Raw genomic sequence first — 27,994 nt, forward strand, 5'->3', positions numbered from 1 at the left:
AGAGTTTTATATTAATACAAAATTATTTGTCTCTGGTGGGCTCCTCCCCCCCCTTTCCCGCCGGTACTGGTTGCCTGCGGGTCATACCCCTATGCCTTTCTGCCACATCGCCTATAGCTGGTAATTCCCTAGGGGAGGGGCTCATTCGGAAATCTCTTATGCTCCATGCATACTAATGTCCCCCCCCCTACTTAATAATGCTGGGAGTTACCCCTATCCATTTTATAGAGAGTCAATCCCTAATCTTGGTCATGATACCGTTGTATTATGTGTTTAATTCTACTCTAGTCTTCATATTCTGCGTACTAAGATTCATTCTGGTATATAAAGCATTGTCTCCAGGTTATAATGAGACTTATGAAAGCTCACCACTATATATCCCTTTAATTGAGTATTCCTATTTATACTTTGTCTAGATATTTTTAGGAGTATACTCGGCAATTAAAACTAATCCTCACTTACGGTCCCGATAATAGTTAATTCATGATTGACATCCCGACTGGCTCCGCCCTCCACCCCCCCTATTATATTTCGAGCGGCTCCTGCCCGCTGCATCCCCACCCCCTTTTTTTTTTTTTTAACTATAAAGCTAATCCCCCTGGCCCTAATTGTATCTGAGTAGACACTTCAATTTGCCTGCTATATGGCCCAGGGAGGACTATTTTTGTTCTATTGTTATTACCTTTATTATAAAACCGAAGTCTTATTGTAAACTGCCCTAATTCTATAACATTACGTGTGCTGTCTGGATACATTATACCCTTACTGTAGGGTTTTGTTTGTAACACTTATCTAATAATGTTGTAATTGCACTTTTCTGTAAATGCTTTGGGGCATAACCTTGGTTGTATCTGTTTATGACTTCAATAAAAAATATATAAAAAAATAAATAAATAATATTTTCTTCACAGTGAAAAATAAAGGTATTTAAATTATTTCTTAGCGCACCTTTGAGTTAGCACTCAAGCGAAAGGTAGAACTGAATTTTGTAAAATGACCCATAGAAGTCTGTGAGGTGAGGGTGCATGTTAGTGCGCCTGAGTGCTTCGGTCAAGCCCAACCATTTTAGTTTAATCTGGTAAAGAGCTCTCTTGAATTAACTTGCGCAATGTTAGTGCTCAACTGCTCTAATATTGTTGTGCTCCACTTGTAATCTAGGCCGTGGTGTTTTACTGTAGTCTGTAACCTTTAAAATTCAAATATTTTTTATTCCATCATGTCCACATAATTTTAGTATACAATTTATGATATTTTGATCCCCCATAAAGTGTATACAAGTTTATTTGAAACATATTCAAATTACAAATGTGTAGTCGCCTGGCTGTAATTTCTTGTGTACATTTAGCAACTTCTGATAATTTCACTTTCAGATTGGAATGGTGTCGGCTAATGCTACCAGTATGGAAACACTTAAGCCTATTTTTAAGGTACAAAAGCACCTTTGATTAGAATAAACACTGGGGTATGATTTATTGTTATAGAATATATACATGGTTGCAAAATGTCATTTGTCAGCATCCCTTTAATGCATATAAAATTCATGTACTACTATGTTTAGAAATAAACTCAACAAAAGCGCTGCATAAGTGATCAATTTTATTTTATGTAGCAGAACTTGTTAATAGGAATCAGAATCCTAACGCTTAAAACAAAGCAACTGTAAAAATAAATGTTTTTCTTAAAAAAAGAATTGATAGAGCAAAAATAAAGTCAATAAAAGCAAAACATGCAGTATTTTTGTGGCATAGAAGATTTGAATGTTAAACAAAATGTCCAGTAATATGTCCTATGCCATATATTTAGGGTCGCCAGCGGTCCTCCACAAAAATACTGTACAATCTGTCAGTTACTGGGCATGATGGTGGTAGGTCGGGTCACACAATCCCACCCACCCCCATACCTTAATCCCCACTCTTGATCCCACATGTATATTTATCACTACTGAGCAGTCATTTTACCTCTTGGCTGCTAGTAATACACAAATCAATCATTTTTACCTCTTTAGTTGCATGTTAACAGAAGTGATTTGACCCATTGACTGGCCTACACTTCTTTCTGCTAAATATTTGTAATGTGTTGAGGCATAGAAGCCCATTTACATTTAGCTAACAATCAGGGACTTTAAAAAACTGGACATTTAAGTGTCCATTATTTTTGTGAAGATTTTACTGGACAGCCTGCTAAAACACTAGACTGTACAGTTGACTTCTGGACACCTGGCAACCCTATCTACATTTACAATATACAATGGCCACAAGTCCATTTATACATACAGTATATGTTAAAATGACATGAAATCCTCATTTCTTCTTTCATGATTCATGCAATTTTAAAAAGTTTCCAATTTACTTCTATAATCAAATTTACCTCTTTCTCTTGGTATATTTTTGTTGAAAAGCAAGTAGGTAGGCTTGTGAGCGTGCACGTGTGTGGAGCACTTTATGGCATCAGTTTTGCAAGAATATTTTTAATAAACAATCATGTATTTTCAAGAGCACTAGATGGCAGCAATGCTACCTAAGACTCGGCATGCTACCTATCTAGGTATGCTTTTCAACAAAGAATAGCATGAGAATTAAGAATTTTATAATAGCAGTAAATTAGATGTTTTTTGACAGTCAGAAGAGAACAATTTAGGATTTAACAATATCCCTATACTTCAAAAGCTAGATGTGACTTATATTCTGTTAACCTTCTTTTTCACCAACATTTCATCTTTCTCATCCCACTCTAAAGACCTATAAAGGTCTCAATGGATTGCATTGATTTAAACATTTTATTTCTGCATGGTGTAATGTTACATTAGGTTTGTTGTTAGTTTGCAAAAAGGACTTGAGCTTATGGGTAAATTCAATTTATTTCAAAAACAGGAACTATCCAACACTTTTCTCTGTCCTAACCCAGCTATACATACATAGTTCTTCTATCTAAACTCTTCGTAATCATGTAGTCCCAGCAACACACAGAGCAGTGATTAACCCCATCACACAGGTGGAGGGCACTAATTAACCTTATGTAAAGCAACACACAGAGCAGTGATTAATCCCTTCCTACAGGAAGAGGGCACTAATTAACCTTTATTAAAGCAACACACAGAGCAGTGATTAACCCCATCACACAGGTGGAGGGCACTAATTAACCTTATGTAAAGCAACACACAGAGCAGTGATTAATCCCTTCCTACAGGAAGAGGGCACTAATTAACCTTTATTAAAGCAACACACAGAGCAGTGATTAACCCCATCACACAGGTGGAGGGCACTAATTAACCTTATGTGAAGCAACACACAGAGCAGTGATTAATCCCTTCCTACAGGTAGAGGGCACTAATTAACCTTTATTAAAGCAACACACACAGAACAGTGATTAACCCCATCATACAGGTGGAGGGCACTAATTAACCTTATGTGAAGCAACACACAGAGCAGTGATTAATCCCTTCCTACAGGTAGAGGGCACTAATTAACCTTTATTAAAGCAACACACACATAGCAGTGATTAACCCCATTACACAGGTGGAGGGCACTAATTAACCTGATGTAAAGCAACACACAGAGCAGTGATTAATTCCTTCCTACAGGAGGAAGCACTAATTAAAATTATTGAAGTAACACACAAAGCAGTGATTTTTCCCTTCCTACAGGTAGAAGGCACTAATTAACCTTTATTAAAGCAACACACAGAACAGTAATGGATCCCTTCCTACATGTTGAGGGCACTAATTAAACTTTATTAAAGCAACACACAGAGCAGTGACTAACCCCTTCCTACACGTAGATGACACTAATTAACCTTTATTAAAGCAACACACAGAGCAGTGATTAATCCCTTCCTACATGTTGAGGGCACTAATTAACCTTATGTAAAGTAACACACAGAGCAGTGATTAATCCCTTCCTACATGTGGAGGGCACTAATTAACCTTATATAAAGCATTACAGAGAGCAGTGATTAATCCCTTCCTACAGGAGGAAGCACTGATTAAAATTATTGAAGCAACGCACAGAGCAATGATTAACCCCTTCCTACAGGTGGAGAGCACTAATTAACCTTATCGAAAGCAACACACAGAGCAGCGATTAACCCTTTCCTACAGGTAGAGGGCACTAATTAACCTTTATTAAAGCAACAAACAGAGGAATGATTAACCCCTTCCTACAGATGGAGGGCACTAATATAACCTTATTGAAAGCAACGCATAGAGCAGTGATTAACCCCTTCCTAAAGCTGGAGGGCACAACATTTTTTTATTGAAAGCAACACATAGAGCAGTGATTAACACCTTCCTACAGGTGGAGGGCACTAATTAACCTTATTGAAAGCAGCACACAAAGCAGTAATTTTCACCTTTCATGCCAACAACACATATGCACCATTAAGCTTCTTACCACTTCTATTCTTCTCTCCCCTTAATCTATTTCTCCCTGACTACTTTACTGCATCTTCTTGCTCTTCTCTATCTCTCAGTTTCACAACCATGGCCTAGATTGCAAGTTAAGAAGTATTTTGCGTGAGATTTCTAGCGTAAATCGGTACCAAGTTAAAGTAATGTTTTCTCCCTTGATCATTAATGTCGTTCTAGCACAAGTTACCAGTTCTGGAAGTAAATCATGATTCCCATTATGAAGTTACCAGAAAACTTACTATCAGTTACACCTTATGCAAATGCAAATCACTAATACAATGGCCATTCAGCAGGTATATCCCCTACTATACAGGTGTTTACATCAATACCGTTCTAGAATAGCAATTTACATGTGTGAAATTAACATTTTAACTTCCAAAATAATAGCAAAACTAGTAAATGAATTAGTCATGCATTTGAGCTGGGCCATTATTGATATACAGTACATGTGTGTATGATGTCTAATTTATATTCATTATACTGTAAAAATGCTCATTATAGTTTTTTTCTAACCTTGTTTATTGTAAAGAAAAAGTGTTATTGCAAGGTTTTGGCCTAGTAACAAGACTAATATCTTGCATAAAAAATGTCTGCTGCTTTTTCTGGTTATAATAGTGGGGTTTTAAAGTCTGTAAAATGACCAATATTCTAGTTAGTTACTTAGTTGTTGTTTTTTCATGCCCGATTTGCAAAACAGGTTCTAGTGGTTAAAGAAGTAAATTGAAAAAAGTGTCTTAAAACTGCCTGGTCTTTCTGAATCATACAACTTTATTTTGACTTGAGTGTCCCTATAAACTGATTTGGTCCATCACATGGTCTGCTGAGATGGATCTGCTTCTGTAATAAATTCTATGAAGCAAAGTGAGATATGATTGAAGTGCTCGCTAGGCAAATTAAGAATCAGTTGTGATCTGATGTGGGCTGATACTATCAGAGGGGATGCAAGGCAATGGTTATGCTATAAAGTGGGCATGAGGCTGATAAACCTCAAACACTAAAAATCTTAATGATTGACACCTAGGTTAGACTAAGGTTTGAAAAATCAAGGTGACAAACGGATAGGCAACAAGAATAGTCAGGATAAAAGCAGACATGCTGGACTGTGAGCAAATAGCTGTAATTGGACCAAGAGCATTTTAAAGGTAATTCTCAAGTCTTGGCTTCAAGACAAGGCAATTAACTGGCTTAAAGGCAGACTCATTCATCAGTCTGAATAATGTACCATGTGACGGACAACCAGTAGGTAGTGAACACATCAGGCTCAGGCTATATATTTATCAACAGGGGTGGGAAAATATAACTTTGCTTAACTATACAGAAAGGTAACTAGTTCAGACTCAGAGGGAAAATGTACTAATCCATTCAAAGTTAAAATTAGATAAAAGCCTAATTTCTTACTAGTCCACTGCAGCTTTTTATTTGTGTGTATATATATGATCAGGCCTAACCTAGGCATTTCTACTAAAGCCATCTGCCTTCTCCAACACATCCATTCATCTAACAGTTTATCTTGCTTGAATCTATAATCACATAAATTTTTTCCATTTAAAACTAAGCATCCCACCACAAATGTGAATGGACAAAATATTTTATTTTCAAAATGGTTTTCCCCACTAACTATGAAACAGGATAGGTATTACTACATCCCTCTTTCCTCTTCTCTTTAATTAAGCAGGTTCTGGTTTGTGGGTCCATTGGGTGGGTGACGTTTAGCATCTCCCCCATTGAACTCTGGGTCCTCGCTCACACTGCACAGTGTCTCAGTGTAGTTATGCTTGAAACTTTCCACAGCCTCTTTGGAAATCCCAAGCCACTCCTATAAAATAAATTGATTGATAACAGCAAGAACAGGGATAGAAGTTTAAATGGACATAAAAGTGTAAGAATAAAATGCTCTAATGAGTTGGAGCAATGCATTATTGGATGTTTGGTGGCATATAATTACGTGTTTAACCCCTGCAATGAGGTCAAACTCATAAAGTCAGCTCAAAACCAGCAATGTACTTCCACTCCAGAGTGGAACATGGGTGGTGATTGGTGGCTTCACAAATATACCTCACACCATTGGCTCACTGGCAGTGTTCATCTACAAGTTAGTACTTGCACATTGCTGCTCTAGAGCTGACTTTAACTTTGTGTTTAACCTCTTTGCAGGGGTTAAACACACAGTTATAGGAAAGAAATAGCCCATTAACAAAATGTTGTAACAAATAAGATAATTTTCATATTGTACTTTTATTTCCTTAAAACACAGACATGTACAGCTTTCATCCCAGCACATGAACCTTCAGTCTCTCCCACACATTCTCTCCCCCATGCACTCTTTACCGCTCACAACCATCTTCAGTCTCTCCCACAAATACTCTCCCCCACACACTCTCTACCGCTCACAGCCATCTTCAGTCTCCCCCACACATACTCTCCCCCACGCATTCTCTACCGCTCACAACCATCTTTAGTCTCTCCCACACATACTCTCCCCCACGCAACTCTCTACAGATCACAACCTTCTTCAGTCTCTTTTACACATACTCTCCCCCACGTACTTTCTAACGCTCACAACCATCTTGAATCTCTCCCACACATACTCTCCCCCACTCACTCTCTACCACTCACAACCATCTTCAGTCTCTCCCACACATACTCTCCCCCATGCACTCTCTTCCCCTCACAACCATCTTCAGTCTCTCCCACACATCACATACTGTCCCCCATTCACTCTCTACTGCTCACAACCATCTTCAGTCTCTCCCACACATTCTCTCCCCACGCACTCTCTACCGATCACAACCTTCTTCAGTCTCTTTCACACATACTCTCCCTCATGTACTCTCTAACGCTCACAACCATCTTGAATCTCTCCCACACATACTCTCCCCCACACACTCATTACCGCTCATGTCCATCTTCAGTCTTTCCCACAAATACTCTCCCAAACACTCTTTACCGCTAACATCCATCTTCAGTCTTTCCCACAAATACTCTCCCCCACGCACTCTCTACCGCTCAATACCTTCTTCAGTCTCTTCCACACATACTCTCCCCATGCACTCTTTACAGCACACAACCATCTTCAGTCTCTCCCACACATACTCTCCCCCACACACTCTCTACCGCTCACAACCATCTTCAGTCTCTCATACACATACTCTTCATCACACACACTCTATACTTTGTACATTTATGTCTCTCACACATTCTGTCCCCCACGCACTCTTTACAGCACACAACTAACTTCAGTCTCTCCCACATATACTCGTCCCACGCACTCTCTACCGCTCACAACCATATTCAGTCTCTCCCACACATACTGTTAGGAATTATTGTTAGCATGACTAGCGTCATCTTGTTCTTGGCTGCCATCTTGTCTTTGGCATCCATCTTGTTCTGAATAACATTTATTATAAGTAGTTTATTCTCTAGTGGGAAATACATGTTTGTTGTTGGTTTCTGCAGAGCTAGGTGGCCTTGCAGATGTTCTGGGCAAAACGACTGGAAATCGCTATCTCTATAAGATGCTCAAATAACCTTGCTTTGGTCCTAGATGCATTTCTTATTATGACTATAGAAATATTGTTTCTAGCTAGTATTTTTCCTGACAAACACTGTGTAAAATGACACGGTCATAACGTGTCATCATGTTAACCCTGTATGCTGAAATTGTCGCCTATAAGACATGTTGTGTGTCTTTCAATAAAGGAGAATAGTTTTAGACTCATTGCTGCGTGGTCTGAAGTGCTGTTCTCTGGATATCCTGATCAAATAACCCCTTCATTTCCAGCTGATATGGTGTATTCCAAGCCAAGTCCTGACTGACACTCCCCCCCTGAAAACAACACCTAACACATACTCTTCCCCATGCACTCTCTACCGCTCACAACCATCTTCAGTCTCTCCCACACATACTCTCCCCCACGCATTCTCTACTTCTAAACAACCATCTTTAGTCTCCCCCACACATTCTCTCCCCCACGCACTCTCTACCACTCAATACCTTCTTCAGTCTCTTCCACACATACTCTCCCCCACGCACTCTTTACAGCACACAACCATCTGCAGTCTCTCCCACACATACTCTCCCCCACACACACTCTACCACTCACAACCATCTTCAGTCTCACACATACTCTTCACCACACACTCTCTACCACTCACAACCATCTTCAGTCTCTCCCACACATACTCTCCCCCACGCACTCTCTACCGCTCATAACCATCTTGAATCTCTCCCACACATACTCTTCCTTATGCACTCTTTACCGCTCACAACCATCTTCAGTCTCTCCCACACATACTCTCCCCCATGCACTCTCTACCACTCACAACTATCTTCAGTCTCTCTCACACATACTCTCCCCCACGCACTCTTTACAGCACACAACTAACTTCAGTCTCTCCCACATATACTCTTCCCACGCACTCTCTACCACTCACAACCATCTTCAGTCTCTCCCACACATACTCTCCCACATGCACTCTCTACCACTCACAACCATCTTCAGTCTCTCCCACACATACTCTCCCCACACACTCTCTACTGCTCACAACCATCTTCAGTCTCTCCCACACATACTCTCCCCACGCACTCTCTACCTCTCACAACCTTCTTCAGTCTCTTTCACATATACTCTCCCCCACGCACTCTCTAACGCTCACAACCATCTTTAGTCTCTCTAACACATACCCTCTGTTGTTTCTACTCATCCCCATGAAAAGCAGTTCTCACAATGCTCCACACCTACCACTTACATTTTACATTCATGTTGTACCCTCACCTGAAAGTCTCCCTTATGGATCTTGATAAGATCTTCAAATTTTTTTCCTGGATTTGGAATTCGAGGCACCAAAATCACCCAGATCCTTAAAAAAAAAACAGTATGCAATAAGTATACTTGTTTTTCATGCTACAGCTCATGTTTGTTGAATTTATGTTTAAGGTTATTCTATGTTGAGAAGTTTATTTTTGTCCTTAGGATGAACAAAATAGATAGACACATTACATTTAATGTCCCACTTTCCCTGCAGAAGCTGGAAGTCAATTTCGGTAACTTAAAGGGACAGTCAAGTCCAAAAAAAAGTTCATGATTCAAATAGGGCAAGTAATTTCAAACAACTTTCCAATTTACTTTTATCACCAATTTTGCTTTGTTATCTTGGTATTCTTAGTTGAAAGTTAAACCTAGAAGGTTCATTTGGTAATTTCTTAGACCTTGAAGGCTTCCTCTGCATTTGACAGTTTTTCACCACTAGAGGGCATTAGTTCATGTGTTTCATATAGATAACATTGAGCTCATGCACATGAATTTACCAAGGAGTGAGCACTGATTGGCTAAAATGCAAGTCTTTCAAAAGAACTGAAATAAGGGGGCAGTCTGCATAGGCTTAGATAGAAGGTAATCACGGAGATAAAACATATTATTATAACTGTGTTGGTGAAGCAAAACTGGGGAATGGGTAATTAAGGGATTATCTATCTTTTAAAACAACAAAAATTCTGGTGTTGACTATCCCTTTAAACTAGGTAATAAAACCCCAAATATTTTAATGATTCAGATAGAGCATGCAATTTTAAACAAATTTAATATACTTCTATTATCTAATTTGTTTCAGTCTCTTGGTATGCTTTGTTGAATATCAGGAGCAATAATGCACTACTGGGAGCTAGCTGATGATTGGTGGCTGCACATATATGCCTCTTGTCATTGGCTCACCAGATGTGTTCCCGCTAGCTCCCATGATGCTTCTTAAAAAAGGATACCAAGAGAATGAAGCAAATTTGATCATAGAAGTAAATTGGAATATTGTTCTGAACCATGAAAGAAAAATGTTACATATCTCTTTAAGTATGCTGCAAACTGCTGCAATGTGCCTGAACCAGTGATTACTTAGAGCAGTGCACAAGCTAATTTACAACTAAAAAAATCAAGTTTTGTATATAGAATAGTAAGAAGAACTACAAATAATTATTTTGAGGGGGAAGTCAGTACAACAGAGTATTATTATTAAAATCAACTTAGACTAAAATATAGACGTTGGAAAAATGAAACTAACCTTTCCATGCGGATCAACAGAAAAAGCAATACCAGCAAGAGAACTGAAGACATGAGGGAGATTACAAGACTCTGCACAATGGACGCTTCAACTGAGAATGAGAAGAATATGAAATGTGAGAGTTAAAAGGTTAAAAGGTTTAAGAAAAGATTGATAATGAGACTAAAAGAAGAGAAGATCAAAGTCTAAAAGGGCGAAAATGAATATAAATAAAAATATAATAGATTTTTCTTTGCTCACTTCAGTGACTACATTCACTTAATCAAATGTTAACTTCATTTAAAAAATAAATACATTGTAAAATTAAATATTATTATGTAATTCAAAAGCATAATAATGTTTTAATAAAAAAAAAAGCATAATAAAAATACAACACAAAAGTGCTGAGGGGTGGATGATAAAAGGTTCTCCTGCTTTAGGAGGAATTATTGTGCAGATCCCACAGGGGCTGAACTCACTGAATGCTATAAGAAGGGCAGATTTTAGAAGTCCTAGAGAGAAAAGAGATGCCTCCCATAAAGCTCTCCACTCAGATGAGATGAACTAAAATGATCTTCCAACACTGTGAGATCTCTCACAAGAGTTTAGACAGGTAGATTTTGCTATTTTATTTCTAGGGGTGCTCTCTGCATTTTCTAAGCAGAGACAAGCCCAGTGCAATATAGAAAAGCATGATATGAGAGTTTTGTTACACTTTGTGCTTATTTTATTTTATATTACTTTACACTTCAGTTTGGGTCCTTTCAGTATTATTACATATAAGCTTTACACTTTCTCTTTTGCATTTTAATGCGTTTAGATTTAGATACAACAGTGATTTTTCAAACTCTTGAACATTTCTGTGTTATTTTATTAGGATCATACATTGTACATTTATGTGCATCTTTTACATTGCACGTTGTATTTGCTCAATTGTAAAAGTAAACTGACAACTTCAGAAAGTGTGAGGGGCAGGGAGTTCCTTGGGCTGAACAGGGGAATTCCCAGGGTATGTTTGAAGCTTTCTCACAATTATTATGAAATGCTGTAAACATTTTACACAAGCTGGTCTCACTAAATTATCTCCCCAGGTGTATGCAATATGTATGAAGGAAAGTCCTCTCTACAATATATATATATATATATATATATATATATATATATATATATATATATATATATATATATATATATATATATAGTTTTTAATAAGTGTTTTTTATTGAGTCAGTGATTTTAGTTTCACTGTAAATAAAAATTTATACATTATTTGACTTGTTATTTTATACCTTGATATAACCACACATATGCTAGAGTGCCCTCTCTATCCCTGTGTAAATTTCTATTTTGAGTAACCCTGTCTAGGAAGGAGATAGGCTTAAAGGGACACTATAGCCAAAAATTTATTTTGTGATTCAGATAGAGCATGCAATTTTAAGCAACTTTCTAATTTACTCCTATTATCAAATTGTCTTCATTTTCTTGTTATGTTTTTTTGAAAAGCAAGAATGTAAGTTTAGATGCCGGCCCATTTTAGGTGAACAACCTGGGTTGTCCTTGCTGATTGGACAGCACCTTTAAACAAGTGCTGTCCATGGTTCTGAACCCACAATTTGCTGGCTCCTTAGCTGAGATGCCTTCTTTTCAAATAAAGATTGCAAGAGAATGAAGAAAAATTGATAATAGAAGTAAATTAGAAAGTTGCTTACAATTACATGCTCTATCTGAATCACGAAAGAAAAATTTTGGGTTCAGTGTCCCTTTAAGAAAGTGGCTTTAGTGGGGTTTAAGTTCTGCACTACACTATTTTTCTTTTTATGTTACCTTCTCTTATTCTTACTTTAGATATTAACTGTTATCCATTTTGTGTTTTTTGGATAAGCCTGTGTAAACTCCTTAAAGGGACACTGAATTAAAAAATTTTCTTTTGTAATTCAGAAAGAGCATGCAATTTTAAGCAACTTTCTAATTTACTCCTATTATCAATTTCTCTTCGTTCTCTTGCTATCATTATTTGAAAAAGAAGGCATCTGTTTTTTTTTTGTTTCAGTACTTTGGACAGCACTTTTTTATTGGGGGATGAATTTATCCACCAATCAGCAAGGACAACCCAGGTTGTTCACCAAAAATGGGCCGGCATCTAAACTTACATTCTTGCATTTCAAATAAAGATACCAAGAGAATGAAGAAAATTTGATAATAGGAGTAAATTTGAAATTTGCTTAAAATTTCATGCTCAATCTGAATCACAAAATTAAATTTTTGGGTACAGTGTCCCTTTAAGTCTAGGTGCTAAAGGATCACAAATCATGGAGATGGCTGACTAGATTTAGATTAGTGGATATCTTAATTGTGATTAGGGTTGCTACCTCGGCCATGTTTTCCTGGACACTTATGAGTTATACATGCTGCAGGGTGTGCAGAGAGGAACATGAATAGTGCTGCTCAGTTTCATACATATACATATAGTACTCAAACCACATGCTTTCGCACCAGGGACGTATTATGGCCTTGGCCAACAAGGCCAGTGCCTAGGGAGGCAGATTTGGGAGGGGCAGCACATCTGCCCTATCCTCTCTCTAAAAGCCAACACACAGTACAGTGAGCGATAAAGTGCAGGCTTTTACAGAGAAGACAAGGCACGTGCACTGATAAGGTCGCTCTTCACAGGCAGTGCTCCTTTAAACCGTTGCTGGAGGAGAAGACCTTGTGCAGATATGCTGCCTCCCCTTTTCAGCTGTGGTGGGTCTGTGAGTGCAGTGCTTTTTTGCAGGTCTTAGTAACTAAAAAACTGGATGTGTCTGTGCACTGATTAGATCAGCTTGTGATGTCTAATCATAAACTCTCAGTGCTAATGTACACTATGTTAGCTACTAATAGCTATCTTTCGCTGTATTCATGAACCCACAGAGTAAATAGTAAACGGACACTTACTGTATGTTGTTACATGTGAAGGGCAGTGATGTTTCAAAGTGTATTTTTCTTTCCCTCCCTTCCTCTCTCCCTTCTTTCTCCCTCCCTCAACTCTCTTCCTCCCTCCCTCCCTCAACTCTCTTCCTCCCTCCCTCAACTCTCTTCCTACCTCCCTCAACTCCCTCCCTTCTTTCTTTACCTCCCTCCCGTCTTTCTCTAAACTCCCCCCCTTGCTCCCTTCTTTCACTCCTTTCTTTACCTCACTTCTTTCCCTCCCCCCATTTTCTCCACTCCCTCCCCACTTTTCTCTTCTCTTTCTCTCTCTCTCCCTCCCTTCTTTCCATTCAGGGAGAAAATAGTATGAGATGCAAGCAATTCAACCCAAGTGTTTTGCTATCCCATTTTCTTTTGAATTGTTATGAAATAAAAAACAAAAAACATATTACACACTGACCCAAAAAATTATTCAGGGGTAAAAAGGCCTAAAACCTTTTTTTTGGGGGGGGGGGGGCAGCAGAATTTTGAGTGCCTAGGGCAGCGCAAAGCCGAAATACTCCACTGTTTCACACCGCTCTGGCTGTTGCCAGGGACACGGCACTTGCGGCTCTGGCTGTTGCCAGGGAAGAGATGGCTCCTCTGTGTGTGCAGCGTTATCAACGCACATCTCTTACCCTCTGAAGCTGGTCAGGATCTCCTGTGGCACGACTCCTGCGCCTATGTAAGTTGCTCTACCTATCACTGCCCAAGTATAGGTGTTACTTAGTGTGCTCCTGGGTGTTATTATACTTTATGCTGGATTGCTATACTGTTGCTGAACTCTGCCTGTCTGACCACTCTGCCTGCTTAACCCCTGAACTACTGTATTGCTATACTGTTGCTGAACTCTTCCTGTCTGACCACTCTGCCTGCTTAACCCCTGAACTACTGGATTGCTATACTGTTGCTGAACTCTGCCTATCTAAGCACTCTGCCTGCTTAACCCCTGAACTGCTGGATTGCTATACTGTTGCTGAACTTTGCCTGTCTGACCTTCCTAGTGGTTTACCCCTGAACTGTTGTGCTCCTTGGTTTACTTTTGTTGCTGACTCCTGCCTGTTCCTGGTCCTTCTATTGGTTTACCCTTGAACTGCTATACTGCTGGATTGCCTTCCTGTTACCGCTAAGGACTGCCCTGCCTACTGTGAGTACTGCTTACTTCATTTTACAAACTCTCTCTGCTCTGGGATATTGCCTATCATTCCACTTGACACCGGGTTAAGAAGACTACTGGCCATGTTTGCTCTGATAGAGGAATACCTCACAAGCATTACATTATACTTGGGCCATGGACCCAAATGAGGTGGCAGTCTCCCTTTAGGGACAGATGCTGGGAACCCATGCCATACACCTGCATAATTTGGATACCAAACTAGCTGAAATTTCCGCTATGCTTTCCTCGCTGGTTGCAGAGAAGAACACTACTCCTGTTGTTACTCAGCCAGTTCCTGCTACTAGTGCTGCACCTCCTTCCCCAGCTCCTGGAAGTATACCCTGGATAAACTTGCCTTACAAGTATGATGGTACTACCAACTGTAGGGGTTTTCTCAACCAGTGCAGGCTGCACTTTCGCAATGATCCTCACACCTTCCAGTTTCATCAGTCAAAGGTCACTTTTATAATTTCTTTGTTGAAAGACAAGGCACTAGCCTGGGTCTCTCCCCTTTTGGAACAGAACGCTCAACTCCTGAACGATGCTGATGCCTTAATTTCTCCATTATCCTCTGAATTCGGGACTCCTGGACGCACTTCTGCAGCAGAGTACTCTCTCTTGGATCTCCGCCAGAGCAGTAAAACTGTGGCACAGTACGCCATTGAGTTTCACACCTTGGCAATTGAGACCAGTTAGGACAGCAGTGCCCTCAAGGCGGGCTTTAGGATAGGGTCGCATGAGCGCATCAAGGATGAGCTTACTTATTGTGATGTTCCTTCTTCCCTGGATGAATTCATAACACTTTGTATCAGTCTGGATTCCCGCTTTCAGGAGAGACAAGCTGAGAGAGACAGAACTCGTAGAATCCTTCCCTCTTGTCCTCCTACTCATTCAGTCTCTACACTATCCTTTACCCCTTCAGCACCTCCAGTTACCATAGTAGAGAAACCCATGGATCTCTACTCTTTCAAACCCACAGAGTCTGAAAGACAGAAAAGAAGGAGATTGAGACTATGCTTTTATTGTGATTATAACTCCCACCAACTAAAGAATTGTGATATTCGGCAGGGAAAATCCAATGCTTAGAGGATAATACTGGGGTACCTCTAAGCATGGTCACTACTAAATCCCCTCACTCCTCTCGGATCCTGGTACCTGTTACCCTTACCTTCCTTCAGAATTCTGTCCATGCTCAAGCCTTCATTAATTCAGGGGCTGCTGGAAATTTTCTGGATCACCGTTTTATGATTCAGGCATGGTTCCCTCTTCTGCCTGCTTAACCCCTGAACTACTGGATTGCTATACTGTTGCTGAACTCTGCCTGTCTGACCACTCTGCCTGCTTAACCCCTGAACTCCTTCTATTAGTTTACCCCTGAACTGCTATACTGCTCGATTGCCTTCCTGTTACCGCTAGGACTACCCTGCCTACTGTGAGTACTGCTTGCCTCATTTTACAAACTCTCTCTGCTCTGGGATATTTCCTATCATTCCACTTGACGCCGGGATAAGAAGACTACTAGCCAACTTTGGTCTGATAGAGGAATATCCCACGTCGCACAGCGTGTAGATGCGGCTGTGCTCGCTCAGTGTGTCCTGCCTTTTCTTCTCTGAGCACTCTGCTGCTTCAGGTCGCGTAGCTGAGCACTCAGAGATGAAATATTTCAACTTCAGAAGCGATGTGACGCTGTGCGAAGCAGCTGCTTCACCTTGCGCCGCATTGCTTGTAGTGTGTCACAGTCTTTACACATGCACATTCCAGAGCGTTTCACGGAAAGGAGCAGTTTCAGCAAAGAATACTAAGACGTAAATATGATAATAGATTTAAACTGTACATTCTGTTTGAATAATGTTTTGCAATAATTGCAAAACAGATTAGTGACGACTAAAGGCTTTTTGAATCTGCCAATAGCTGCACGAAAATTTGAGCATACCCAGGGATTCTTGTTATGCTTGTTCCTTGTTATTTTAACATTAAGGAATACAAATTTAAAATGTTTAACTATGTGGCTATATAAACAATAGGAAATCTAAAATGATTAAATTCTCGTTTCTCGAAGTATTAGAAATATGCTTTTCTCTTTCTTTTCAAGTAGGGTTGAGTCTGGGTTTTCATAGGTGGGACGGTTTGATCAACATTTTCCATTTGTAACGTGTAATTTGCGTGACATATAATTCAAAACTCAGGAGCGTGCACATGTCTGGAGCACTGTATGGAAGCCGTTTTGCAAGAATGTTGTTATTCCTTTGCAAGATCAGTAGATGGCAGCACTATTTCCTGATACGAAGTGATCCAGACACTTACCTAGGTATCTCTTCAACAAATCATAGGAACATAGTATTTCCATCTTTTTTCTTAAACCATTAAACTATTATTTATTAATATGTAAACTGAGCATTTACAAAAAAATTAAAATAGGCCTTTTTTTTATAAAGGTGCAAGTCTGTTACATAAAAAAGCACAGAAAACCCCGGGAAACTATTACCAACAAGTGATTTCTGATAGACTGGAATAACTCTTCTTGCAGTGAATTGTGTAAAACCACTCACACGTCATATGGTGGTAACCTGGTTCTCTAATATATTAGAGCGGCTTAGCATTTGGAAATCCCATGAAAAGCTGTCCAAAGCACTTCACATAGCTTTATGTACTTGAATAGATTCTCCCTTAGGTTAACCTCTAGATGTCATTGGCTTTAAGACCTTTAGGACGGCATGGAACGTCCAAACTTTTACAGCATCTTGTTCCCCTCTATGTAAAAACTCTGGCGGATCCAACTAGGGGACATGCCTAGCAACGCAGGCAGTCTCCCAGGACCCAATCATCGCTGTTTGGAGTCACATGATTGCAGTGACAATCATGTGACATCCTGTTTGCACGGATGTTTACGTTTTGTTTATGGACATTTGCCTGCGTTCTGAAGGGGTTAAAGGGACATAATGCTCAAAACAACAATATGCACAAGTGCATTTTAGTTTTGAAAATAAGCTTCTTTGGAATATATTTCTTCAGCAAAAATGCTTATACTGTAAAATATTACAATTTCATCAGCATGCCCTGTGCATTTGCAGAGATTCAGCACTAGCTTGTATGAAGCAAATTAAAGGGACATGAAACTCAAAAATGTTCTTCCATTATTTAGATAGATTATACATTTTCATAGCGCTCGAAGGCTAAAGCCTATGGATGTGAAAAAATCCGCTCTTCACATGTCCACTTGTTATTGCTAGTAACTAAATACATTTTATATGCAAGAAAGACAATGATTGTATATTGAAGTATTGAAACAAAGAAAATGATTGCTGTAATGGAGTGGACCTGTAAGGAGTTGTTAAGCACAAACAAAATAACGCAAAAATAAATGTTCACTTCTTTTAAAGAAATGTCTTTAATTCCACTCAGAACTTCAAGGATTAAAAAGCCACACTTCCTTAGGTAATCAAACATAAAATAAATAGTAAACATACAAAGTCATATGCTTTAGAAGAAAAAACACAACTTATATAATCCTACAAGTTTTTACAATAAACTTTAGATAGGTTACCAAAGACAACTCTCACAGTATCCTGTTACTTTCCTGTCTGAGATCCAAATGAATCTAACCCTGCTTACAAGAGCTGCCTTATATAGCCCTCAAACTGTTCTCAGCTGTTGCTAATCAGCCACTAATGTCCTGCCTACTACATAGTATAAAGGTGTTCAGCACTGACCTGACAAACCTTAAAGCATTTTGCTTCTTTCAAGTTTATATATTTCCGTGTAGAGAAATGAACCCTTTCCACAAGGATGAGTTTATGCATTCAATCACAAATGCCTTATTAGGAAACAGATTTGCTAATAGTTGTGCTATCACTCTTTCGCTTGCACTACCAATCTGCATACTTACCGATAAGCGTTTCATTTTTCCCCCAGGTGATTTCCTCGCTCCACTCACTCCACATTTTAGCGTCTGCACAAATCTCGCATAATTTGTTTCTGACTCGAAAAGTGTAGATCTGCTTAGGGTCATAACTGGGCAAAGAAAATAGCGCTGATCTAACTTCCTTTACCTGTAGTGGAGAGGTGGGAAGAGGTAAACGGTTAGAGAAATCAGGATGATTTAAGATAGTGATCGACAACTTCCAATGGGGGGAGGATGGCTCGGCTCGGTATTTTGAAAGCTATAAGAACCCCAGATCTATATTTTAAAAGCCTAAAAGGCCGCAAATAAATGTATGACTACACAGAAATAATAAAATATTTCCTACAAATTTCCAGTGGTATTTTGTAGCAGGGTTCCCTCTATCTCCTGTTCTTTTTAAGTTGAAGCCACTTTGTTTGCCCATCACTAGAATTCCCCACAACACATATTTTTAGTTTACCTTTTTCTTGGGGCTAAAAACTATGGCACTGATTTTTAGTTTTGGTTTCCTCTTAGGGGCTGCACAAACTAGTGCAGTAGACCCCGTGTAGCCCATGTACTGCCAGTTGGCAGTCCCTGATGTAAGGTGAGAGCAAATAATGGGCTAATTATCGCTCACCTAGCGTGCTAACTGCGCTTATCTTCTGCATTTTACTACAATATCGTGATCATGTTTACATGTTCTCCCACAGACTTATGTACCACAAAAAGTGGGGAAAAAACTAACACCCTACTCACGCACAAACCCAATCGCAGTGCACTATACCAACATGAAATTTTAATATTTCACATTCCAATGTTCTTCACATAGCAGAAAATGTTCTATTTATTCATAAATACATATTTATACATACAGTATATAGCTGTTAGTATACATTACCTTCCCCTCCTTGCTGGCCATATTCTGATGTTCCACCTGGAAGCAAATGCAGAGGACAGGAAAATGTCCATGGTCAAACTGCCATTGTAGAAGCAACTCAGAGTGATTTGTTGCCTTTATTGTCAGGTTATATGGAGGGTCCAACTTGACTGCAAAATGTCACGTTATATTACTGAGAGTGTGTTCATGACTGCGTATCCGACTGCTTTTCTCTATCTGGATGTTAGAATATGTACATAATATGTAGACAGTAGCACTATTTTATATACTGACAACCCTGTGGTGCATATCAATCAGCTGCTATAATTTATCTCATGGAATATTTCCTGTAGTCATTAGCAAGAATGCGCACACATATCACACTTAGTAGCTTAGCAGTTAGTTTAATCTCAGATACGTATATCCACAAATCAGATATAGAAAAATTAGATTTAATTCTAATGCCAGTTTGTGGTCCTGTTTTTATCTAAACAATAGTGTACTCTTATGTGACACCACCAGCCTAAATGCTTGGAAAGTATATGGAAGCTTAATGTAAAATACAATAGCAATAGGACACAAAAGCGCATATGTCTATTCCTCAAGGTCACTGAATTTATGTAGATCAAAAAAACAGCCACTGACAATAGCAACAATCATGTCTCTATCTATAGTGGTTCTCAAGCAACCCAAAAAATAGGCGTCCGAAAGAGAGATAACCCCTTTATGGCAGTTGGGGGTTAGTAGGGACAACTATTAACCTTCAATGAGAGTCACTAAGGCATTTTAGCATTGCGTCTCAAGCTTGTTGGTATAATACCCTGGCTACTATTCTGCTGAGGCTAGTTACAGATTTGATTTTTTAGTTGCAGATAATTAAAAAATAAGATTTTTTTTTTCTATAAGTGTATCACAGTCTACTCACAATTGTTTTTGTGACAGCTTAATATTTGTTTCCTTAGGCTCAGTATATAACAAAGATACAAATGTAATTTCTAAATATTAGGGATCCCTAGACCTCTCACTGCCCTAGTATCCCTGACTGTGACACAACTACTGTATAATCCTAAACCCCCAGACTAGGGCTGCAACAACTAATCAGTAAGATTGATCATAAAAATAGTTGTCAAAGAATCTCATTATCAATTAGGTGGTCTGCGATTTGTTAATTGCACAGCACCAGCTGCTTCAATCTGATGAACTCCTGCACATGGTATTGTGCAAACATTTTAATTTTTTTTATTTTTTTCTATCTGATTAATCGGATGATTATTGTCCGATTAATCGGATAGAGAAAAGATTAAAAAAATAAATAAATTCAATTTTTTTTGCACACAATCTTAGTTGCAGTAGATCATCAGATTAAAGCAGCTGGTGCTGTGCAACTGACCAACTAATCGCTGACCACCTAATTGATAATGAGATTTGTTGACAACTATTTTTATGATCAAACTTACCGATTAGTTGTTGCAGCCCCACCCCAGACCCCTAGCAAATTAACCCTTACCACAAATAACTTCTTTAACCTTTACTGGGACCCTTTCTGTTATTTATTAACTTTCTAAACCCAGATCTAGTTGTCTATTAACCATCACTGTATCCTCCCCCACTGTATAACCTTACCAAGCCCTCATTTATATTAACCCCTAAAGTCTGAAAACTGCCCTTGCATATTAACCCTTCCTATGGAATGGTGTTGAAGCATTATATATTTTTTTTCTCCTTAAACTTAAGTTTATTACTATTTTATTGAGCCAGTATAAAGCCTATTGTGAGCTGGTAAAATTATGTTTAGTTGATTGAAGTGATCTGTTCACTTTTTATCCCCTGTGCTTCTGTTTATTGAAACATTAGTATATATATATATATATACACACTCATACATACCCATCGTTTGCATTCTTTCATACTCCCGAATTATTGGTTTGTCTCTATTAGTAGAATTCAGCTGCACAACAAAAGGTGAGAAAAGATTGACTGTAGGGGCATTGATCCAGCAGCCAATATTAATCTGACCATCCTGAAGATAGTTACGACAAGGAAGAGCAGGTTGGGATTCAAAGTTTAAGATCCTGAAAAACATGTAAGAGATATAAACGGAAATAAGTTTCTAAAAGCTTTGAAGCAAAAAAAGACAGTTCAATATGAAAACTTTACTTTAAAGATGTCGCCTTGTGATACAATAGCCTTACACATTTTAAAACATTTGTAAATTATTTGGCTTATATCATCCTTATCAGTTCTGCAGGATAGCTACCCCCGCTTATCTATTACCCATTATAGAAGGCAGTGCTTCTGAAGAATCTGCCCTCCAACATCAATCCAGATGTACAATATATAGTTATTCAGAGATCGGCTTATCAGCGTTTGTCAAGTGCACCATCAGTCAAACACTGCGCCTGCACTGAAAGCTGGTGGTTAAGGGTATTGTGATGATTCAGTTTGTATCATAAAAACAGAGATAACCAACTTTCTAACACATGGGGCCCCAGGTCAATATTTTAGAAACTTTAAGTGCTGCGTATAAAATTTATATTTATTAAACACACAAATAATAATTTGTTTCCTAAAGTGTTGAGTGGCATGGGGGATTTAGGTAATGTTGCAGAGTACGCTCATCATCCTTTTCCCATTTAGAGAGTTCTTTCAAGTTTTGGTTACCCAAAGCACACATTTTTATTTTTGCCTTTTCGTGGGTCCACAAAATCTATGGCACACATTCTTATTTCTACTTTTTCCCTGGGGCCGGAAATACTAGTGCAATGGGCCACATGAGGCCCTTGGGCCACCAGTTGGCCATCCCTGATATAAACCACTAATGGATCATTGAGCAAGGACAATGTTTTAATGAGGGTGTAATGGGCATGCCCATCATATTTACATATGCTCCTGAAACACTAATATAATTTTCTAACAGCCAGTGACGGTTGTAGAACTTAATATTTGAGGATGGGGGGCTATTTGGGAGGCTAACAAAGATGGTGTAGACACATTACACATAATATATAGAGCCCTTTGCAGCTCAATGAGGGTGCTACACATGCGTTTCGAGGGAAATAGCACCCCTAAACTCCCCTATAGAACCCCCACTGCGAACAGCATTTGTTCTTTAAATGAATTTCACTTGAGTGTTAAACTCTGATATGACATACCTGTAGTACAGTGTGTAGTTCTCCTTCGGTGTCCCCTGCTGATTCCACATACAAGTTATGCATTTATTTTTATCTGCAATACACTGCAGCACTGAAACACAAGACAAAAGGTAAGCACATGCTTTTCAAAAGAGTTTTATGCATTTACATCAAGGGGAATTACTGTGAAATCTATGCGGGATGCACAAGCCTGTTGAAACAATACACATGATACTTTAAACGTAAAGCAACAGACAACAAAGTTTCATATGGATATTGTAATGTAGGTTTGTGTATGATCTACTGCAGTTGGGATGTAGTTAAAAGGACATGAAACCCACATTTTCTCTCATGAATCAGAGCATATTATTCTTGCACTCATATTACAAGTTGAAAGTAAAATGGTAGCGCTCAATTGAAAGCCTCAGGCATGCTAACCTCTTGAGGTCAAATAGTGCGGCTGTTCTAAATCCCTCACATAATCAACTATGGGGTACGCAACAAAACTCAGGTCCTGGCTTTTGCTTAAACTCTGACCTGAAGGTATGCTAACATGAAGTTGCTTTATATATATATATATATATATATATATATATATATAAGCAACTTCATGTTAGCATACCTTCAGGTCAGAGTTTAAGCAAAAGCCAGGACCTGAGTTTTGTTGCGTACCCCATAGTTGATTATGTGAGGGATTTAGAACAGCCGCACTATTTGACCTCAAGAGGTTAGCATGCCTGAGGCTTTCAATTGAGCGCTACCATTTTACTTTCAACTTGTAATATGAGTGCAAGAATAATGCTCTGATTCATGAGAGAAAATGTGGGTTTCATGTCCTTTTAACTACATCCCAACTGCAGTAGATCATACACAAACCTACATTACAATATCCATATGAAACTTTGTTGTCTGTTGCTTTACGTTTAAAGTATCATGTGTATTGTTTCAACAGGCTTGTGCATCCCGCATAGATTTCACAGTAATTCCCTTGATGTAAATGCATAAAACTCTTTTGAAAAGCATGTGCTTACCTTTTGTCTTGTGTTTCAGTGCTGCAGTGTATTGCAGATAAAAATAAATGCATAACTTGTATGTGGAATCAGCAGGGACACCGAAGGAGACTACACACTGTACTACAGGTATGTCATATCAGAGTTTAACACTCAAGTGAAATTCATTTAAAGAACAAATGCTGTTCGCAGTGGGGTTCTATAGGGGAGTTTAGGGGTGCTATTTCCCTCGAAACGCATGTGTAGCACCCTCATTGAGCTGCAAAGGGCTCTATATATTATGTGTAATGTCTACACCATCTTTGTTAGCCTCCCAAATAGCCCCCCATCCTCAAATATTAAGTTCTACAACCGTCACTGGCTGTTAGAAAATTATATTAGTGTTTCAGGAGCATATGTAAATATGATGGGCATGCCCATTACACCTCATTAAAACATTGTCCTTGCTCAATGATCCATTAGTGTTTATATCAGGGATGGCCAACTGGTGGCCCAAGGGCCTCATGTGGCCCATTGCACTAGTATTTCCGGCCCAGGGAAAAAGTAGAAATAAGAATGTGTGCCATAGATTTTGTGGACCCACGAAAAGGCAAAAATAAAAATGTGTGCTTTGGGTAACCAAAACTTGAAAGAACTCTCTAAATGGGAAAAGGATGATGAGCGTACTCTGCAACATTACCTAAATCCCCCATGCCACTCAACACTTTAGGAAACAAATTATTATTTGTGTGTTTAATAAATATAAATTTTATACGCAGCACTTAAAGTTTCTAAAATATTGACCTGGGGCCATGTGTTAGAAAGTTGGTTATCTCTGTTTTTATGATACAAACTGAATCATCACAATACCTTAACCACCAGCTTTCAGTGCAGGCGCAGTGTTTGACTGATGGTGCACTTGACAAACGCTGATAAGCCGATCTCTGAATAACTATATATTGTACATCTGGATTGATGTTGGAGGGCAGATTCTTCAGAAGCACTGCCTTCTATAATGGGTAATAGATAAGCGGGGTAGCTATCCTGCAGAACTGATAAGGATGATATAAGCCAAATAATTTACAAATGTTTTAAAATGTGTAAGGCTATTGTATCACAAGGCGACATCTTTAAAGTAAAGTTTTCATATTGAACTGTCTTTTTTTGCTTCAAAGCTTTTAGAAACTTATTTCCGTTTATATCTCTTACATGTTTTTCAGGATCTTAAACTTTGAATCCCAACCTGCTCTTCCTTGTCGTAACTATCTTCAGGATGGTCAGATTAATATTGGCTGCTGGATCAATGCCCCTACAGTCAATCTTTTCTCACCTTTTGTTGTGCAGCTGAATTCTACTAATAGAGACAAACCAATAATTCGGGAGTATGAAAGAATGCAAACGATGGGTATGTATGAGTGTGTTATTATATATATATACTAATGTTTCAATAAACAGAAGCACAGGGGATAAAAAGTGAACAGATCACTTCAATCAACTAAACATAATTTTACCAGCTCACAATAGGCTTTATACTGGCTCAATAAAATAGTAATAAACTTAAGTTTAAGGAGAAAAAAAAATATAATGCTTCAACACCATTCCATAGGAAGGGTTAATATGCAAGGGCAGTTTTCAGACTTTAGGGTAATATAAATGAGGGCTTGGTAAGGTTATACAGTGGGGGAGGATACAGTGATGTTAATAGACAACTAGATCTGGGTTTAGAAAGTTAATAAATAACAGAAAGGGTCCCAGTAAAGGTTAAAGAAGTTATTTGTGGTAAGGGTTAATTTGCTAGGGGTCTGGGGTGGGGCTGCAACAACTAATCGTAAGTTTGATCATAAAAATAGTTGTCAACAAATCTCATTATCAATTAGGTGGTCAGCGATTAGTTGGTCAGTTGCACAGCACCAGCTGCTTTAATCTGATGAACTACTGCAACTAAGATTGTGTGCAAAAAAAATTGAATTTATTTATTTTTTTAATCTTTTCTCTATCCGATTAATCGGACAATAATCATCCGATTAATCAGATAGAAAAAATAAAAAAAATTAAATGTTTGCACAATACCATGTGCAGGAGTTCATCAGATTGAAGCAGCTGGTGCTGTGCAATTAACAAATCGCAGACCACCTAATTGATAATGAGATTCTTTGACAACTATTTTTATGATCAATCTTACTGATTAGTTGTTGCAGCCCTAGTCTGGGGGTTTAGGATTATACAGTAGTTGTTCACAGTCAGGATACTAGGGCAGTGAGAGGTCTAGGGATCCCTAATATTTAGAAATTACATTGTATCTTTGTTATATACTGAGCCTAAGGAAACAAATATTAAGCTGTCACAAAAACAATTGTGAGTAGACTGTGATACACTTATAGAAAAAAAAAATCTTATTTTTTAATTATCTGCAACTAAAAAATCAAATCTGTAACTAGCCTCAGCAGAATAGTAGCCAGGGTATTATACCAACAAGCTTGAGACGCAATGCTAAAATGCCTTAGTGACTCTCATTGAAGGTTAATAGTTGTCCCTACTAACCCCCAACTGCCATAAAGGGGTTATCTCTCTTCGGACGCCTATTTTTTGGGTTGCTTGAGAACCACTATAGATAGAGACATGATTGTTGCTATTGTCAGTGGCTGTTTTTTTGATCTACATAAATTCAGTGACCTTGAGGAATAGACATATGCGCTTTTGTGTCCTATTGCTATTGTATTTTACATTAAGCTTCCATATACTTTCCAAGCATTTAGGCTGGTGTGTCACATAAGAGTACACTATTGTTTAGATAAAAACAGGACCACAAACTGGCATTAGAATTAAATCTAATTTTTCTATATCTGATTTGTGGATATACGTATCTGAGATTAAACTAACTGCTAAGCTACTAAGTGTGATATGTGTGCGCATTCTTGCTAATGACTACAGGAAATATTCCATGAGATAAATTATAGCAGCTGATTGATATGCACCACAGGGTTGTCAGTATATAAAATAGTGCTACTGTCTACATATTATGTACATATTCTAACATCCAGATAGAGAAAAGCAGTCGGATACGCAGTCATGAACACACTCTCAGTAATATAACGTGACATTTTGCAGTCAAGTTGGACCCTCCATATAACCTGACAATAAAGGCAACAAATCACTCTGAGTTGCTTCTACAATGGCAGTTTGACCATGGACATTTTCCTGTCCTCTGCATTTGCTTCCAGGTGGAACATCAGAATATGGCCAGCAAGGAGGGGAAGGTAATGTATACTAACAGCTATATACTGTATTATAATATGTATTTATGAATAAATAGAACATTTTCTGCTATGTGAAGAACATTGGAATGTGAAATATTAAAATTTCATGTTGGTATAGTGCACTGCGATTGGGTTTGTGCGTGAGTAGGGTGTTAGTTTTTTCCCCACTTTTGTGGTACATAAGTCTGTGGGAGAACATGTAAACATGATCACGATATTGTAGTAAAATGCAGAAGATAAGCGCAGTTAGCACGCTAGGTGAGCGATAATTAGCCCATATTTGCTCTCACCTTACATCAGGGACTGCCAACTGGCAGTACATGGGCTACACGGGGTCTACTGCACTAGTTTGTGCAGCCCCTAAGAGGAAACCAAAACTAAAAATCAGTGCCATAGTTTTTAGCCCCAAGAAAAAGGTAAACTAAAAATATGTGTTGTGGGGAATTCTAGTGATGGGCAAACAAAGTGGCTTCAACTTAAAAAGAACAGGAGATAGAGAACCCTGCTACAAAATACCACTGGAAATTTGTAGAAATATTATATTATTTCTGTGTAGTCATACATTTATTGCGGCCTTTTAGGCTTTTAAAATATAGATCTGGGGTTCTTATAGCTTTCAAAATACCGAGCCGAGCCATCCTCCCCCCATTGGAAGTTGTCGATCACTATCTTAAATCATCCTGAGTTCTCTAACCGTTTACCTCTTCCCACCTCTCCACTACAGGTAAAGGAAGTTAGATCAGCGCTATTTTCTTTGCCCAGTTATGACCCTAACAGATCTACACTTTTCGAGTCAGAAACAAATTATGCAGATTTGTGCAGACGCTAAAATGTGGAGTGAGTGGAGCGAGGAAATCACCTGGGGGAAAAATGAAACGCTTATCGGTAAGTATGCAGATTGTAGTGCAAGCGAAAGAGTGATAGCACAACTATTAGCAAATCTGTTTCCTAATAAGGCATTTGTGATTGAATGCATAAACTCATCCTTGTGGAAAGGGTTCATTTCTCTACACGGAAATATATAAACTTGAAAGAAGCAAAATGCTTTAAGGTTTGTCAGGTCAGTGCTGAACACCTTTATACTATGTAGTAGGCAGGACATTAGTGGCTGATTAGCAACAGCTGAGAACAGTTTGAGGGCTATATAAGGCAGCTCTTTAGCAGGGTTAGATTCATTTGGATCTCAGACAGAAAGTAACAGGATACTGTGAGAGTTGTCTTTGGTAACCTATCTAAAGTTTATTGTAAAAACTTGTAGGATTATATAAGTTGTGTTTTTTCTTCTAAAGCATATGACTTTGTATGTTTACTATTTTTTTT

General features: G+C 38.6%; 1 protein-coding gene and 1 long non-coding RNA gene across 2 annotated transcripts; one reads left to right on the top strand and one right to left on the bottom strand.

Moving 5' to 3' along the window:
• Positions 1–1,583: 1,583 nt before the first annotated feature.
• Positions 1,584–22,532, bottom strand: LOC128645813 (cytokine receptor common subunit gamma-like). Its single transcript, XM_053699084.1, has 7 exons — positions 22,450–22,532; positions 21,185–21,369; positions 19,319–19,467; positions 18,424–18,586; positions 10,457–10,547; positions 9,181–9,265; positions 1,584–6,221 (listed from the first exon to the last, which is right to left on the bottom strand). Exons 1-7 carry the CDS (start codon positions 22,497–22,499, stop codon positions 6,069–6,071), a joined length of 876 nt encoding a protein of 291 aa, XP_053555059.1. The 5' UTR covers positions 22,500–22,532; the 3' UTR covers positions 1,584–6,068.
• Positions 22,533–24,633: 2,101 nt separating this feature from the next.
• On the top strand, positions 24,634–27,443 carry LOC128645814 (uncharacterized). The gene is made up of 3 exons (XR_008400147.1): positions 24,634–24,822; positions 26,526–26,674; positions 27,399–27,443. It is a non-coding gene; the product is annotated as an uncharacterized LOC128645814 (long non-coding RNA).
• The last annotated feature ends 551 nt before the right edge of the window (positions 27,444–27,994 follow it).

Source organism: Bombina bombina, chromosome 1 (genome assembly GCF_027579735.1).
Source record: "Bombina bombina isolate aBomBom1 chromosome 1, aBomBom1.pri, whole genome shotgun sequence".
Taxonomy (NCBI): domain Eukaryota; kingdom Metazoa; phylum Chordata; class Amphibia; order Anura; family Bombinatoridae; genus Bombina; species Bombina bombina.

Excerpts from the sequence above, each read along its gene's own strand:
- LOC128645813 (XM_053699084.1), bottom strand. The coding sequence starts at position 22,499 with ATGTGGAATCAGCAGGGGACACCGAAGGAGAACTACACACTGTACTAC. Across the intron at positions 21,370-22,449 it reads AACTACACACTGTACTACAG|GATCTTAAACTTTGAATCCC; the intron begins GTATGTCATATC and ends CATGTTTTTCAG. Across the intron at positions 18,587-19,318 it reads TGGCCAGCAAGGAGGGGAAG|GTAAAGGAAGTTAGATCAGC; the intron begins GTAATGTATACT and ends TCTCCACTACAG.